Source organism: Photinus pyralis, unplaced genomic scaffold (genome assembly GCF_008802855.1).
Source record: "Photinus pyralis isolate 1611_PpyrPB1 unplaced genomic scaffold, Ppyr1.3 Ppyr1.4_LG8, whole genome shotgun sequence".
Taxonomy (NCBI): Eukaryota; Metazoa; Arthropoda; class Insecta; order Coleoptera; family Lampyridae; genus Photinus; species Photinus pyralis.
Window position 1 is genome coordinate 29,596,049 of NW_022170819.1, and position 15,305 is coordinate 29,611,353.

At 37.8% G+C, this 15,305-nt stretch overlaps 3 protein-coding genes across 3 annotated transcripts; 2 read left to right on the forward strand and 1 right to left on the reverse strand.

Moving 5' to 3' along the window:
• Positions 1-509: 509 nt before the first annotated feature.
• On the reverse strand, positions 510-1,657 carry LOC116178529 (E3 ubiquitin-protein ligase rnf8-B-like). Its single transcript, XM_031498039.1, has 2 exons — positions 1,511-1,657; positions 510-1,454 (listed from the first exon to the last, which is right to left on the reverse strand). The coding sequence occupies exon 2, from the start codon at positions 1,431-1,433 to the stop codon at positions 795-797; it is 639 nt and encodes a 212-aa protein (XP_031353899.1). The 5' UTR covers positions 1,434-1,454; positions 1,511-1,657; the 3' UTR covers positions 510-794.
• Positions 1,658-2,843: 1,186 nt separating this feature from the next.
• Positions 2,844-5,081, forward strand: LOC116179652 (methylglutaconyl-CoA hydratase, mitochondrial-like). The gene is made up of 3 exons (XM_031499460.1): positions 2,844-3,387; positions 4,194-4,394; positions 4,444-5,081. Exons 1-3 carry the CDS (start codon positions 2,967-2,969, stop codon positions 4,707-4,709), a joined length of 888 nt encoding a protein of 295 aa, XP_031355320.1. The 5' UTR covers positions 2,844-2,966; the 3' UTR covers positions 4,710-5,081.
• Positions 5,082-6,557: 1,476 nt separating this feature from the next.
• On the forward strand, positions 6,558-12,075 carry LOC116178687 (serine/threonine-protein kinase RIO3). Its single transcript, XM_031498261.1, has 5 exons — positions 6,558-7,042; positions 7,090-7,351; positions 7,401-7,567; positions 11,109-11,662; positions 11,708-12,075. The coding sequence occupies exons 1-5, from the start codon at positions 6,709-6,711 to the stop codon at positions 11,978-11,980; spliced, it is 1,590 nt and encodes a 529-aa protein (XP_031354121.1). The 5' UTR covers positions 6,558-6,708; the 3' UTR covers positions 11,981-12,075.
• Positions 12,076-15,305: the final 3,230 nt, after the last annotated feature.

Genomic DNA, 15,305 nt, shown 5'->3' on the forward strand with positions numbered 1-15,305 from the left:
CTTTGACGAAGAAAACTATTTGTAAGACATAAAATTGTCTATGTACCACGAGCATAAACTGATGTTTGATTTAAATATCTATTATCCACGCCTACCTGTATTTGAGTAGTTTACAGCCAACAATTAAAACTTCTTTATTTAATTGTGCGGCCTACGATAATCATAAAAATCTGTAATTGGTCTCGATCAATTAACCGTACTTCTAATGAAACTACTAACAATTAGTTCGGATGCGATTTACTACAACTCATTTCATTTCATTTAATTAGCTACTGTTAATTACATTTACCTACTTGTTTTGGCAACATAATGTTTCAAAAATCGGTAATCTAGTTAACGCCTGTTGGGGTACAAAGGAAACAAGTTTATTTTTAACTCTTACCCTTGGTATAAAAACGGCCATTGTCTTCTTTACCTTAATGGACCGCAAGGAGTATGCAAATTAGTAGACTTCATTACTAAAAATACAACAATCTTTATTGAATCACATTTTATAAAACCAAATATAACTGGGTACGCTTCCTATTAGAAAAATATGTAATATGTAAAAAGGTTATACTAAATAATGGTCACACTCTGAAAAAGAATGCAAAAAAAATGTCATACTTAACAAAAAAGAAACAAATCATTTGCAAAATATACTGTTGAATTTATTGTCAAAACTATTGAATACACGCACAATTTGATTATGGGAAAATTTTGAAACAAATAAACAAAACGTGGAACACAACTGAACCTGCATTTTGTAACACGAAGAAGAAAACATATATACATTTATACAATTAGAAAAACAGTTACCATTGTTCTAAGAATTTCATTCCTACATTGGGATGTAAAGATGACGGATATGCATAGTCATATAAAGAATCGTCATCGCTTTCAAAGAAATCGGATTCGTGTACAGGTAAACTAGAAAAAGTCTCATCAAGATCGGCCAGATGCGAATCATCCGGACTAGCTTGGTTTTCATCAGTCTCACTATCATATTCTAAATCGGGATCAGTCTCTTCATCTAGGGATTGCAAATCGAAGCTCACTGCATCATCTTGCGAACCGGCATCGCTAACAATTTCATTGTCGCTGTCCGCAATATCAAAAGAGCTGCTACTAGCATGGCTGCTGTCATCATACACAACCTCTTCGGTCTCATTGTCATCATCTTCTATCTCAATTGGCGCAGGATCGCTTATATCACCTCGGTATTGGTCCCCGTTAAAGGTAGCAACCATATTATCCAAAGCACGACTAGGTGCCATACTGTAAATAGGAGAACGACATATTGGACAGTCGCGGTGGTTCGCCCTCCACACGTTAATACAATTCAAACAGAACGAGTGCGAACATGACAGCGTGTACGCTCTTAAGAAGTAATTGTAGCAAATACTGCAGAGAAGTTCGTTTTGTACTTGCTCGAGCTGTTCGGCTGGATTCATTATCGAGACATTAGCAAAGGCCTGCATGGGAAACACAGGAATTATTACAACAACTCGCAGTTTTAAATTCTACTTACAATTTTATTAGATAAGTCGTTTTTTTAAATAGGGCAGTTCTTTTATATTTGGCACAGTTTTCGGATTTTGGAAATTAAATAAAAAAACAGCACAACAGGTTGGCCAAAAACAACCACCAACATAAGAGTGCAAAAGACACTAAACCAACTTAGTTCCTTTTTATCACAGATCTATTTCGTGCAATATACAAGGTGAATTCTAATTTACATCCGAAAGTTCGACGCAAGTTCTCAAGTTACATTTGAAGGAGCCCCAGAAGGCCAGAAACATAATCTCCCATCAATTTTCCAAAACAATCATAAGGGATAAGATTCTAAAATCCAAAGATGATCCTAAAAAGATCCTTCAAATACTCTGAGAATATTCTCAGATTTCGAAAAGGTTTCAAAACGACGTCTAACGACTAAAGCATAATTTAGTCTCGTACGTAAATCTACGAGACGCAAGAATAGGTGCTGTAAGTTTACCTGCATGTCGCAGTAATAAATCTATGTACAGTTTATACTCATGCGTAGATGACAGTAAACAGCTGATTTTATAAAAATCTAACCTAACCCTGCTTTTAAGTAGTGATATAATTATTATTATATTATAATTATGTCTGTATGTGCAAAGAAGAGAAAATTATTAAATTATTAAAAATTTATTTATTGGTTCGAATTTAGACCTATAATGTAAATGTTTGGTTATGTTAATGAGTAAAAATACGTAAACACGCGCCCAAAGTTAGAAACCTGCGTACTTTCACGACAACGAAGTTCACGTATTTGTACCGCCATATGCGCATGTGTATTTGGCGTACCAGCATAAACAGCGGCATAAAGTAACCAAATGTAAACTTTCTGCGTCTACGCTAGTCTGCGTCACCGTCGCTCTGCATACGAGACTAAATCCGGCTTAACACCCGTTAGAAATCTTAGTTGAAAGAATTTTTATAAAATCCCCTTTTTACAATCATCTGAAAGGTTGCAAAACGAAGTTGCTTGTAAGAAGGGCGATATAGTATTTCAAGGATTCTAACGGTTCGAAACTCTCCCTCAGATTCTATAAAAATTCTTCTATATAACTAAGATTTCTAACGGGTGTTTCGAGTGTTATATTTACAGTTACACAGCTTTAAAACCCACTTTGCTAGTATTTTATTGGTAAATAATAAATAAATTATGTACATTCAGCTAAAGCCTCTTTAACGCGGACTCAACAGGATTATATTTTGTACTTTCTACCGACGATTTTCATTTATGAAGTACCGTGTATCCAAAACTAAAACTGACTTTTTATAACGGCACGGCAGTGTTCTGTGGTTGTTGTCCATTCAACATACATGTTAGTATCTATACAATGTTGACTATCATACATACACTTTAAGGTTAGGAATCCATTTTTTTTATGTTTAGCTCTTATTCTTTTTGTATTTAATTTGTTTATGGTTCTACCTACATTTACGTTTGTGCTATGGCTTTTTATAACACCAAAAGTGTTAGTAGATTAGCATGGGGAACCCAAAAGTTACTGTTCAAAAGATTCTCGCTGGCTGCACAGCCAAGGGAAAACATTGTGATAAACCATTTAGAAAGTAAAGATGCTGGTATATTAATCCTAAATTTAAATAAACAAGAACGTAAGAACGCTTTAAGTATACAAATGTTGGCTGACCTAAACAGGGCGATTGATAATGTAAAGAAACAAATTGTAAGGGTTCTCATAATAAAAAGTAACGTACCTGGGACGTTTTGTGCTGGTGCCGACTTAAAGGAACGGCTCACGTTAACCTCCAAAGAGCTTTCACAGTATAACATTCAAATTCGATCAACAATGTCCAGGATTTACGATTTGCCCATTCCAGTTCTTGCAGCTATCGATGGACATGCCTTAGGTGAGTGTTTTGCGGCCAGGGTTTCAAGATGTTTGTAAATATGTCTAATATGAGTTTTTTATGCTTAGTGATATAATTTATAACATTATTAAAACCATATACTAGTAATAAAATAACAAATATTTGAAATAGTCGAATATTCAAATTATTCATGTAGGTACTATGTTTGTAGTTTTGCTCAAAACAATTGAACTATTCGAATATCAGTAGCTACTATAATCTGTTCACTCAACAGATGCAGTTAAGCCACTCCCAATAAATTTTGGCCAATGTAAGAACAGACCAGGTTCACAGTCACAAAATTATAAAAACCGGGAAATTTAAAATTGCATGTCACATTGTATGACTAATAGTTATAGTGTTATATTTTGAATATTGACCTTTAAACACACAGCAGTACATAGTTTCAAATTGTTTATTAAGTTCAAAAAGATTAGTTTGTTCGTATAAATGAAATTAACGGCAAATACAAAACGCAATGACAGTTTTAACGTTAAGGATGTCAATTTAGATACGGGAATTATAATTGGAAGCAAATAGTTGCGTGTGTTACAGGTTTTGAAAATTCGACCAATAAAAAATGTTAATTTAAATTTGCCGGGAATTTTTTGGGAGGAGCTTAACTGCATCTGTTGGGTGAACAGATAATAGAATATTTGGACCAACTCAAAACATGTAAATATTTGAAATTATTACAATCATCTGACTACTTGAATAACTGGAGTACGCTTTTTTGATAATATCTCAAATATTCAGATGTTGAAGGATTCAACTAATTTCAATGACCTATGTGAATAATGAGGTAGGTGGCGGATTGGAGCTCGCATTGGCCTGCGATATTAGAATCGTTTCCAGTAATGCCAAACTGGGATTGGTGGAAACCGGGCACGCGATAATCCCAGGCGCCGGGGGGACAGCGCGACTGCCGCGAACGATAAATCCCGCACTAGCAAAGGAATTAATATTTACTGCGAAAATTTTCGATGGAACACAAGCAAAAGCGTTAGGTACAGTAACACGGTGGAAAGTTTTCATTGCTCATGTTTCCCATTGAAGGTATTGCCAATCATGCCGTTCCTCAAAATGAGGATGGAAACGCTGCCTATGTGAAATCATTAGATATCGCGAGAAGCATTTTACCGAATGGACCAATTGCTATAAGAATGGCAAAGTTTGTTATTAACAAGGGTATCGAGACCGATCTAAGTTCTGCTCTCGCATTTGAAGAAACCGGTTATGCGCAGGTGATTCCAACAAAGGATAGGATTGAAGGACTTAAAGCTTTTGCTGAAAAGCGACCTTCTAAGTACACTGGAGAGTAGTAGGGGAATTTGGGTGTCAAATGCGGTTCTCTGCATTATGCTCCATGCTGAAGTGTGGGATGACCCACTTGGTTTTCGAATGTTTAAAGTCATATTTTTATATACTAAAGGCTACGATTTTAAAGCTTATTGAACTGCTGTTGCCTCGCTTAACAGTTGGCGAAGCAGCCGTTTTTGGAAAAGGGATGTTCCAACAAACTTTTATTTTAATCATTTTTAAGTACTGGAACATACTTTATATTTGTATCTAGACTTTTTATATAGTATACACATTTGTTAATGCAATGCATATGTTTTTCTAAGGGAAATGTATGCAGGTTTTGTTGGGATTACTGTTCAATATTAAATGAAATAAATTGATTATTATTCTTACAATTGTTCATACTTTGTATGTGTTAACACTCTGCAAATGAACTTTTGAGACACCTGATACTTATTTAATTTTGTTTTTGATGTTGACTATGTCCCATTGTTACTTTACATATAACAAAACAATTAATTTAATCATTTAATAAATTAAATAAGTACTGTCTCTTCATTGTCGCATATTTGAGCGCAAATTGTGACATTAAATTCAATGATTAATAATACAAGAAAGAAGAAAATTGTTACTAGGTATATACGTAGGTACCTGTAAATATATTTTCAAAACAACAAACAAAATAATCATTGAGGGGAACCTGGGAACGCCTGATGCACACTGTTGACGCCAACGCTATTCCCGTTAACCCCCGCTAACTATCTCCTCTAGCTCCGCTATGAAAATCCCCTAGTGTTCGGCATCTGCGCAAAATGCTTGAACTCCTCTGGAACGACATGTCTGTGGGAACGACTAGCAAAATTTTCATGGCTTCTGACCATACTGCCTCTGTTTTGTGAGCTGCTAGTTTACGCCCCACTCACATTTGGATAGCAGACAATTAAACTTTTCCACCATTGACTTTGACTGCCAATTTAATCACTTCTACTGGAATACTATCCGGCCTGGGTGTCTTTTTGCCTCTTAATTTATTTACAGCTATACCTCAAGTTCTCTTTTATCAAACGGTTGCATGCCTGTTATCGGCACCTCGTTCCAGAGATGATCTCTTGCACCTTTGGAAACAGGTCCTCCGCTGTTCTGTTTCTTTCTTCTTCCGAAGGCGGTATTTCAGGCATAAATCTCTTGGTCGCTATTTTTTAGCCTTTCCCTAATGAGTCCGTAGCCACATCCTTCATCAGTTTCGGCCATGCTTGCTACCTTAATGCGTATTTTAAGATCCTTCCGTAAAGTTTTAAATTTCAGACTCAAACTCCGTGTTTACTTGCGCTTCTGGTCCTGGTGTTATGAAATCGTCTTCATGCCTTAAGAAGTTCTCTCCTAGCGTTTTCTACTTCTTGTATCCACCAGTATTTGGGAAGTCGTGTGAAACTCGTTTCCCGCAAGCCTCTTTCCTAATTTCAAGCTCAAATTTGTCTTTCACTTCTTCCCACTCTCTTGCTCCATATAGGTTTCCTTGTCATGCCTCCCTCTTGTTCTGCTGAAAATTGTGAACCTGATTGATAAAAATGGTTGCTCCTACATCCTCCTCCATAACCTCCCACTCCTGATAATGTAACGACTCTCCGCCAATCCAGTGCACCAGTACAATTCTAACCTAAATCCCACACTAAATATTCTATAGGTTTAGACCAGAGACATGGAGAGAGTTAGACCGCCTTAACTTTTTTACAATTGTGGTCACAAAACTTTATTAATTCATGTTTTTAGGAGCTCTCTTGAATATCCTTAAACACCCTTCATATGTATAATTGCTACGCCACTGGGGGTGAAGAAGTAACGAACACCCTGTATTAAGACCACAGTCTAGCACCCTGTATGTATTCATCATCACAGCTGATCACCTACAAATAAACATCATAACATTACACAATTTTGCTTAATTCCATTTTCATAAATATCTTGGTATTTGACTTTCATTCATTCAAAATTTTCGTTAACCAACCAACTAGCCACAAGATGTCTTCTCCTTGGGGTAAAATTACCACACCTGAACCAACAAATCTACAAAAAATAATGTCCGAAGAACTCGCGAAAGACCTCCAAGTGAAGGAAGACCAAAAGTACGCGAGTTACATTCAATCGCTAACAAATCCAACAGATAAAAACGACGCAATTGACGATTTACCCGAGCTTGTTGACGACGATTCGGACGCGATCATCGCCCGAATGTTACAGAAGCAGTTCGACGAGGAATACGACGACATGCTAAAACGGACCGAGGATAAGGTCAACGGCACATCGAAGGTTTCGGTCTCTTTCAGTAATTATCGAAGGACTCCGCAGAGTTTAGGTTTGTTACTTCGTACCGTGTTCAGGTGCTCAGTTTTATTTGTGCAGATTTCGACAGTGATTCTGAAGAGTACGAGTGCGAGGACATAATGGATCGACGCGATTGGGATAGGTTTGACGCTATGAATAGGCAGTTGCAGGCGATACCGCCTTGCGGTTACACGATGAAGGATGGTAAAATGGTTACCAAGCATGATATTACGTTGAACAGTCGTAAAAATGCGTGCAAGTTTATGTCGTTTCCCCCCGAGTTTCATACTGGCGATGGGGCAGGCTTCGACTTGCAACTTTCAAACAAGGTTTTTAACAGGTGACGATGTTTGCCACTTAATTTTAGAGTTACTGACCGTTTGACATAGCTTAAAGCTGCACTCGAAGATCGAGCAGAACCGTCGGCATAGACTGCACGATAGGAAAGAGGATCATGCAACTGCCGATTTTGGTATAGATCAGACCACGAGGTTGTTGCTGTACAAAATGATCAACAAGCAACTGTTGGAGAGGGTGAATGGAATTATTAGCATAGGTATTGTATGCGTTTTTTGCTAGTCCAATGATACCTTTTGCCTACAGGTACTTAGTACTTAGAAAACCGGGGGGGGGGAATTCCCTGGAGTTATTAGGTGAACACGGTTTGAGTAATAGAGAGCAATACTTGAGTAATTCTAAGTATAGTAGAGTAATACCGAGTAATAGTTGAGTAATACTCAGTAATAGTGGGTAATACTTTGTGGTAGTACAACACGTTTTAAACCAACGGTTTACTCCTCGTAGAATATTATGTTACCATTCTATCAAGATAAATTAATTTTGGTTGAAATAAAATCAGTTTTTGAATTGATTGCCACATGTTAAGGAATAGATAGACAAAATTAGACATAGATTCGTTTAAACCACCACCAAAATATGATTTATCATTAGAGCCGGACTTATCATATTCATCTAAAACAAAACTAATGCGGTCGTATGTGCGAATCAAGATGTTTGAATTGCAATACAGTCGGTCATTTAGTGAAAGATTGTAACGCTTAGCAATCAATTTAAATTTATAAAGCGGTTAGATTATGTTTTAGCTCAGGTTAATGAGGGTGAATGCATATATAAAAGTTAACATTCTAGGATTTGAATTTTTTGGTCTACATGGTGTCCATTTTTCGAGTGCCACTATGGCAGGGTTAGCAAATGGTCTCTTTTTTTAGACATTGGTCTCTTTTTTCAATGCTGGTCTCTAAAAGTCTCTATTTTTCATATTTGGTCTCTAAAGTCTCTAAATTTTGCATATTAAAAGGTCATAATTATTGATAAACCGCAGAAATTTTACTGTACATTTTTGGCGCATAAATGTGCTATTGTTTGCGTTTTGTCCGTCCGTCCGTCCGGACCCACTTCTACCGTTTCGAATTACTTCTAGGAGAATGGTTCTAGAGTCCTGAAATTTTTAGCAGTAGGTAGCCTATACCTTGAAGGTGTGCCAGACGGCCATCAAATTTCGCTGTCTAAAAGTGGGCCCTCTCACGAATTATTTCCCGAGTCTAATTAAAGGTCTCGACGAAAGGAACCGTTTTCTACCAACTACTGCCCTTCTTTCTGTCCTCTTATCAAAGTACGGGGAGAGGGGGGAGTGGAACTAGTTTTATCCTTCATATGGTACTCTAATGAAAGGTCTCAACAAAAGGAATTAATTTCTACCAACCATAGCCCTCCTCCTCGACCTCTTTATCGTGATCGGGTATATTCCCTTATACCTCAAGAACGGATTGTCGGAAGAGGGTACTCACAAATGGCGATTGAGATGTCTTCAAGAAATTTAGCTATTTGGGTTAAAAAAATTCGCTTTATCCGCACAAGAGTTGTGCACAATTTATACTTGCTTAGATATATTGCCGTTTATTACAAAATAAATATTTTTTGCTTAATTTTGCATGGAAATTGATTGTCGAAGGTCTCTAAATGGTCTCTATTTTTAAATATGTAAATAGAGACCTATTTTTTGCTAAAATCAGTTGCGAACCCTGCTATGGGGATCTCACTTAAGGGATAGAAAGTTGGTTAAATGGGGGCAAAGTTGCAAATTTCCGTGATGAATAAGAATCTGAAAAGAAATTTGGAATATCTTCGATAGTTTTGAAGATATCGCAATTTTAATTTTTTATGATAAACTAATCGTAGTAGACATTTCTAATTAACACATTATTCGGACACTTTTTAATGGAGATTTCAAATATGGCATCCTGTTTTTAATTACTTTCAAGATGACCGAGAAACACGTGGCAACTTTAGTTTTTCTCTACGAGTAAAAAATAAAAGGACCTTGCATTAAAAGGGGACTTGACGGAAATGAAAAAAAAGGAAGTGATAAAAGTGCGAGAAGGGTAGGGAGAAACGCGTCATTATTGGCAGTGGTGTAATAAAACAAAACTGACATCGTCTCTTCCGTTTTATGAGGTCAAGTCGACATAACTGACCAGCGCAAAGGAAGTGATATTTTGACGACTTCCGTCGCGTGGTATGCTATTTCCCACCACCGTTATATTCTCTCCTCTTATTTTTTACTCGTAGGTTTTTCTTATGGGCGCCATATTGAATTTTGACATTTTGGGTTTACGTCTTTTTTCTCTTTACAACGATATATCACACATGGTGGTTCAGTATCACATTTTTTCTAAAAATACAATTTTTAATTTTTTGAGAAGAGTGCTTTGGAAAAACAAAACGTTCTTTTGTTGTAAACAAAAGTTTCGACAGTTTGATCCATCTGTCTGGTTGGAGCATTGTCAGAGAAGTAGAAATTCGATTTTCATCTGAACAGAATTGAATCTTCCTTATGCAAGAAAATTATAATTAAAATTAGAACAAAGTACATCACAACATGTGTTCAAATTGCCCACCTCCTAATTCTGAGCACAGTGCCACTCTCTTCCTAAGATTTGCTATGGCTCTTGACACATCCCTTCTTCTAATCTTGTGCCTGGGAGTGCTCACAATTCTATGACGAAGTTCATCAAGGTCGGCTGGCAATGTTTTGTAAATTTCATTTTTCATTGTTCCCCACAAAAAATAGTCCAAGGGAGACAGGTCAGGTGACCGCGCCGGCCAGCGTACGTCGCCATTATTAGCAATAACATGATTAGGGAACAATTCCCATTCCCCAACTAGCATTATGAGGCGGTGCGCCATCTTGCTGGAACCATATTGAGTTCAAACGATGAAGAGGAATGTTATCATCAATAAAATCGGTTAGAAATGAAATTAAAATCACTGGAGATAACGGAACCCCGGATTTTTTTATTGAAAAACTGTACTTCATCCTTGTTATCGCACCGCGCGAGTTTCGGTAATTTTTAGCTTCCTAGCATGTGCTAGGTAGCTATTGCGATAGCCGTTTTTTGAACATTTCAAAATTTCATCAAGTGTCGACGTTTTAGACCATTTTAAGCAACTTTTAAAGAATAAATTTTTTTCCGTCTGTATGTACGTACGTACGTACGTTTGTTGGCAATTTTCTGAGAAAACGGCTCGACGGATTTTGTTGAAATTTTGTATATATGTTTTAGGCATACCGAACAGAAAAGTAACGGGCCGGATTTTTGAAAAAAAATTTTGGAGCGCCGTAACGGCATCGAACTTTTTTTTTCAAATAGCAACCTAAAATTTTTATTCTATTATTTGGAAGACCTTATTTTCCTGTGTACAACCTACAAAAAATTGGGCCGGGTTATATTATCAAAAAACGGAGAAAAAAATTGTCAAAGTCAAAAAATTGTGTTGCATATGTGCAAAACGCAACGATCTTGTTTCTGAAGCAATTTAAACGAAATTTCTATGGTAAGTCCCTTTAATAAAAGCAAACAACATTCATGCGCAAAAATCGTGTTGCGCATGCGCAGAAATGCAATTTTCTTATTTATGGAACAATTAAAACGAAATTTGGATGGTAGGTCCTCTTAATAAAAGAAAACTCAGCCAGGAAGCTATTCTGTCAAGAATTTGACACCTGGTTTTTAATTTGTACTGCTCCTGGTCGGTCCTATGACATGCGAGTTAAAAGCACTCCCTTTTGATTGTAGGTAAGGAAGCGGTGATATTGCATGCCGAAACCGATCCATCGTATCCTGATGGCCCACTTCCGAGGGAGTGCGTCATAAAAATATTCAAAACTACTTTGGCCGAATTCAAGCAGCGCGAAAAATATATTCGCGACGATCATCGATTCAAGGATAAAATCGGTAAGCAACGAATTCGAAGGACTATTCACATATGGGCCGAAAAGGAAATGCACAATTTAATGCGATTGAAGAAGGCGGGCATTCCCTGTCCCGAAGTGATCACCTTGAAGCGGCACGTACTCGTCATGTCGTTTATTGGCGAGAACAACTGCCCCGCCCCCAAACTGAAAGATGCCATACTGGATTCGGCCGATTACATTATTGCGTACGATCAGGTTGTTGACGGAATGAAGGCTCTCTATACTGGAGCCAATCTAATTCACGCCGATTTGTCGGAGTATAACATACTGTGGCACAATGACCAATGTTACTTCATCGATGTCAGCCAATCCACGGAACCAAGCCACAATGACGCCTTCCACTTTCTAATGCGAGATTGCGAAAACGTCACAAACGTAAGTTGCTACCGTCAGAGCCAGAGTTAATTTTTGTAAATTCAGTTCTTCAATCGTAAAGACGTTCCAAATATGAGAACCGCCAGGGAATTGTTCATCGATATTACAGGGTGCGATTTTAACGATCGAATCGCTCTGGAGGCGCTAAGAAATACGTTCAAAATGAAACCTCATCTGGTCGGAAAACCGGGCATGGAACCACACGAATCCTTCGAAGCTACCTGGGCTAAAATGAAGGAGGGCGAAATACCTTTGGCAACGGCGGATGTTGCTAATGATCTTGAAAATGTTAACATTGTCGATGCGGTACCGGCATAGACACTTGTTAGTGTTTTTGTTGTTTTTGTTTATGTGGTTTATATTTGCACACGGTAAAAGTATAAAGAATATTTTATTACAAAGTGTTCTTTTTATTTGGCTTACTAGCCAATGTAATGCTGTTTCACTTGCCCTTCTGGTAATACTTTCTCTCCCCACGATTTGTCAATTGGTTGTTTTATCATTGTTCAAACAAACTTTTTTTTTGTATTATTCATTGATGTGCGAGGGGTGTCTCACTTAGGTAAAATGTACTGCCAAAATATCATTTTATACGTGACTGCCGGCGACTTCCGGCATGTACCAGTGACTGCCAGAGCGTCCCGGGGGCTTTTTAAAGAAGTGCCCGCCCGTAGGGAATATATAATAATCTTTATTATTCTGGCGAGGATCAGCATAATGCTGTATTTGATGATGAGCAGGTAGACAGAGTTTCTGTTTCTTCTAATTCTTCAGTGATATCCCATGATTATTAACATGAATCATGTAGTTCATCTGAATTAAGAAGATGATTCAGAGGGCGAAAACTATTTTAAAAATATAATTCACGGTAAAAAAGAACATACATTGTTAACTGGGATTACCAAAAAAAATTGGGAAAAGCCTAACTTTGGACAGGGACTTTTAAGTGCATTTTCAGCCGATAAGTGGCGCTGTGAGCAAAAGCGGGCTCCGTACTGACCAATAACTCGCCGAGACATATCCAACGACACCCCAACCAAGTCTCTAGCACTTACCGTTCCGGAGATATAAAATGTCAGACAGGCGGACAGACAGACAGACATTTTCTGAAAATGCACTAAAAATCATATCATTTAGTAAAACTTTTAAGTGAAAATATCCCACTTTCTACTGTTGATATATTAATAACACTAAAGGAAATAAAATTTAATGAATTTAGTATATTAGCCTCGATATTAGCATTACAGTTTGGGTATGCAGTAGAATATTCAATAAAAGTATACCTCGTATCAGTTATCGTAAGAAAAATGAAAGAATTAGTTGTATTGCCAACATCATTAAACCATCAGCGTACCTAAAATCTCCACTTGATGCAAAATATGCTGACATCAATGCATCTATCGAAAATTTTAATTTCGTTTGCATATTTTGCCATTTTTTAATTATATTTTATGCAAATGAAAACAAACTAAATAAGAAAATAATGGTTTAAGTGTAATGTCTAGACAATAAAGATGCGGGGGAAAAAGAATCGAGTAAATTTAAACCACATACATATTCTCTATTGCTGTGCTTTGTACAGTGATTTCGACTAAAAAGATCCACTGATAATCGACAGATAAGAAGAAGAATAATCTATTTAAAAGATACTTACTTGTTATTTAATAAAAAAATTATCAAAGTCCTCGTGTGAGATCGAAGGGACTTCAGCGCATTTTTGTGTGGCAGATCAGTGTTTTAATAGCCGGTGTTGACTCCACCATCAATAAAAGATCTTGTGGAAGGCTACCGCATTCACTTTGTCGGTACTCGCTTCCCACTTTCCGCGTGCACCCGCAATTCGCGTTTAAAGTTTTGACTCCACCATCAGTAAAATCTTGTCGGGGGCTACCATATTCCCTTTGTCGGTATCCACTTCCGATGTTCCGTTCCCTTCCAATGCGCGTTTGAAGATTTGACTCCACCATCAATAAGATCGTGTCGGGGGCTACCACATTCCCTTTGACGGTACCCACTTCCGACGTTTCGTTCGCCCGCAATTCGCGTTTGAAAATTTGACTCCCCCATCAGGAAGATCGTGTCGGGGGCTATCACATTCCCTTTGACGGTACCCACTTCCGACGCCCCGTTCACCCCAAATTCGTGTTTGACGTTTTCACTCCACCATCAGTTAGATCGTGTCGGAGGCTACCACATTCCCTGCGCGTTTACATCTTTCCGACGACACCAATTTGAAAAGAATCGGATCAAAACTGTAGTAGCCCGTTGCCTTTCTACAAGAGTTTTTCTACGCGCTCACAGCCAGCCGGCCAGTTAGCCAGCCAAAGTGAGATTAAAAGCTACTTTTTACAAAAAAATTTGCAAAAATCGCTAACAGTAATAACTAATTGCCAAACACAAAACTGAAGCCAAGACGAAAGTAAAATAAAATCACCTGCCGACTGACCAACTTCCAACGTGAACGGTGAATGCGAGAGGGTTATCTAAATTTGCCTACTTTTTACATGAAACTTCACGAAATTTGCTGAGCGAGTGCTAAATTCCAAGAGACTGCCGCCGACTGCCAAAGACTATCTAGCGACTGCTATAATTATAGTCGACTGCCAGCGACTGCCGAGAATATGTACATGTAATGCCAACAGTAAGACACCCCTCGTTGATGTGTAAATAAAACCATCCTCCCATAAATGTTTTCATGGAGGATGGTTTAGTCCACGGATGCTATATAAGGATTGCTCGATCATTGAATTTTTTCGCCGCGTGTAGTGACGTCACTGGCGGACCCAGACGCACCGCATGCTTTGATTTTTAGATTTGTGCACAACTTTCATTTGTATTTTATATTATGTAAGATTCATAAGAGCTTCTTCTCACGATGCGTTTTTGAAACGCTGCGCAGAGTGGAAATCTTCTTCGAAAAAAAGATACGGTTATGCGGAAATCCATTCCTCCCGATGAGACATTAGCTTTATTTCTCAGATGAGTAAGAACTGAAGTTTATAAGTCTCTTCTGTACAATTTCTGTTATAATTTGGAGTTTTCCACACCGTGCTACAATGGTTTTTACCACACAATATGAAGTGTTTAAGCCTAATACGGCATCGCCTTCCTTCAACGGTCGAACTACAACTCCCACATATCAATAATAACAAACTTAGCTTTATATATAAAATATCAGTACACAAATATGTACGCTCTTTACCAAGGCACAAGTAAATCAACTCTCCTCAAACCAGACACCATTTTTTATTAAAACGGCGCTCCTTCTTGGTACGTGCGCTTTTGTTGCGTGAAGGCGCTTCGTGCTACTTGTGGCGCTGCAAATCGCACCGTGTGAAGGGGTCACGCTACCAGCCGCTTCAAAAAACGCCTGGTAAGAAGGGGCTCTAATACGTCCAAATGGAAGTTATATAAGTAGGTATTTAAATTAGAAACACTTGTCATTCATCATCTACAAGTCTACAAATTCTGCTTCGGTTTTTCGCATACTCAAAATGTCGTGAACCCATTTTATCCTACGTTTTTGGTTTTTTTTTACTCTTCATCATCCATGGAAATTGCAGCTAAATCAGTTTATTTCAACTTTGTCCATCTTAAAATAACGATTTCTCGACGTTCTTCTTGACACTGGCTAAAATGAGCG

Coding starts and splice junctions, on each gene's coding strand:
- LOC116178529 (XM_031498039.1), bottom strand. CDS start 1,433: ATGAATCCAGCCGAACAGCTCGAGCAAGTACAAAACGAACTTCTCTGC.
- LOC116178687 (XM_031498261.1), top strand. CDS start 6,709: ATGTCTTCTCCTTGGGGTAAAATTACCACACCTGAACCAACAAATCTA. Junction 7,352..7,400: donor TCAAACAAGGTTTTTAACAG/GTGACGATGTTT, acceptor CGTTTGACATAG/CTTAAAGCTGCACTCGAAGA. Junction 11,663..11,707: donor ATTGCGAAAACGTCACAAAC/GTAAGTTGCTAC, acceptor TTGTAAATTCAG/TTCTTCAATCGTAAAGACGT.
- LOC116179652 (XM_031499460.1), top strand. CDS start 2,967: ATGGCTTTTTATAACACCAAAAGTGTTAGTAGATTAGCATGGGGAACC. Junction 3,388..4,193: donor TATCGATGGACATGCCTTAG/GTGAGTGTTTTG, acceptor ATAATGAGGTAG/GTGGCGGATTGGAGCTCGCA. Junction 4,395..4,443: donor AACACAAGCAAAAGCGTTAG/GTACAGTAACAC, acceptor TTCCCATTGAAG/GTATTGCCAATCATGCCGTT.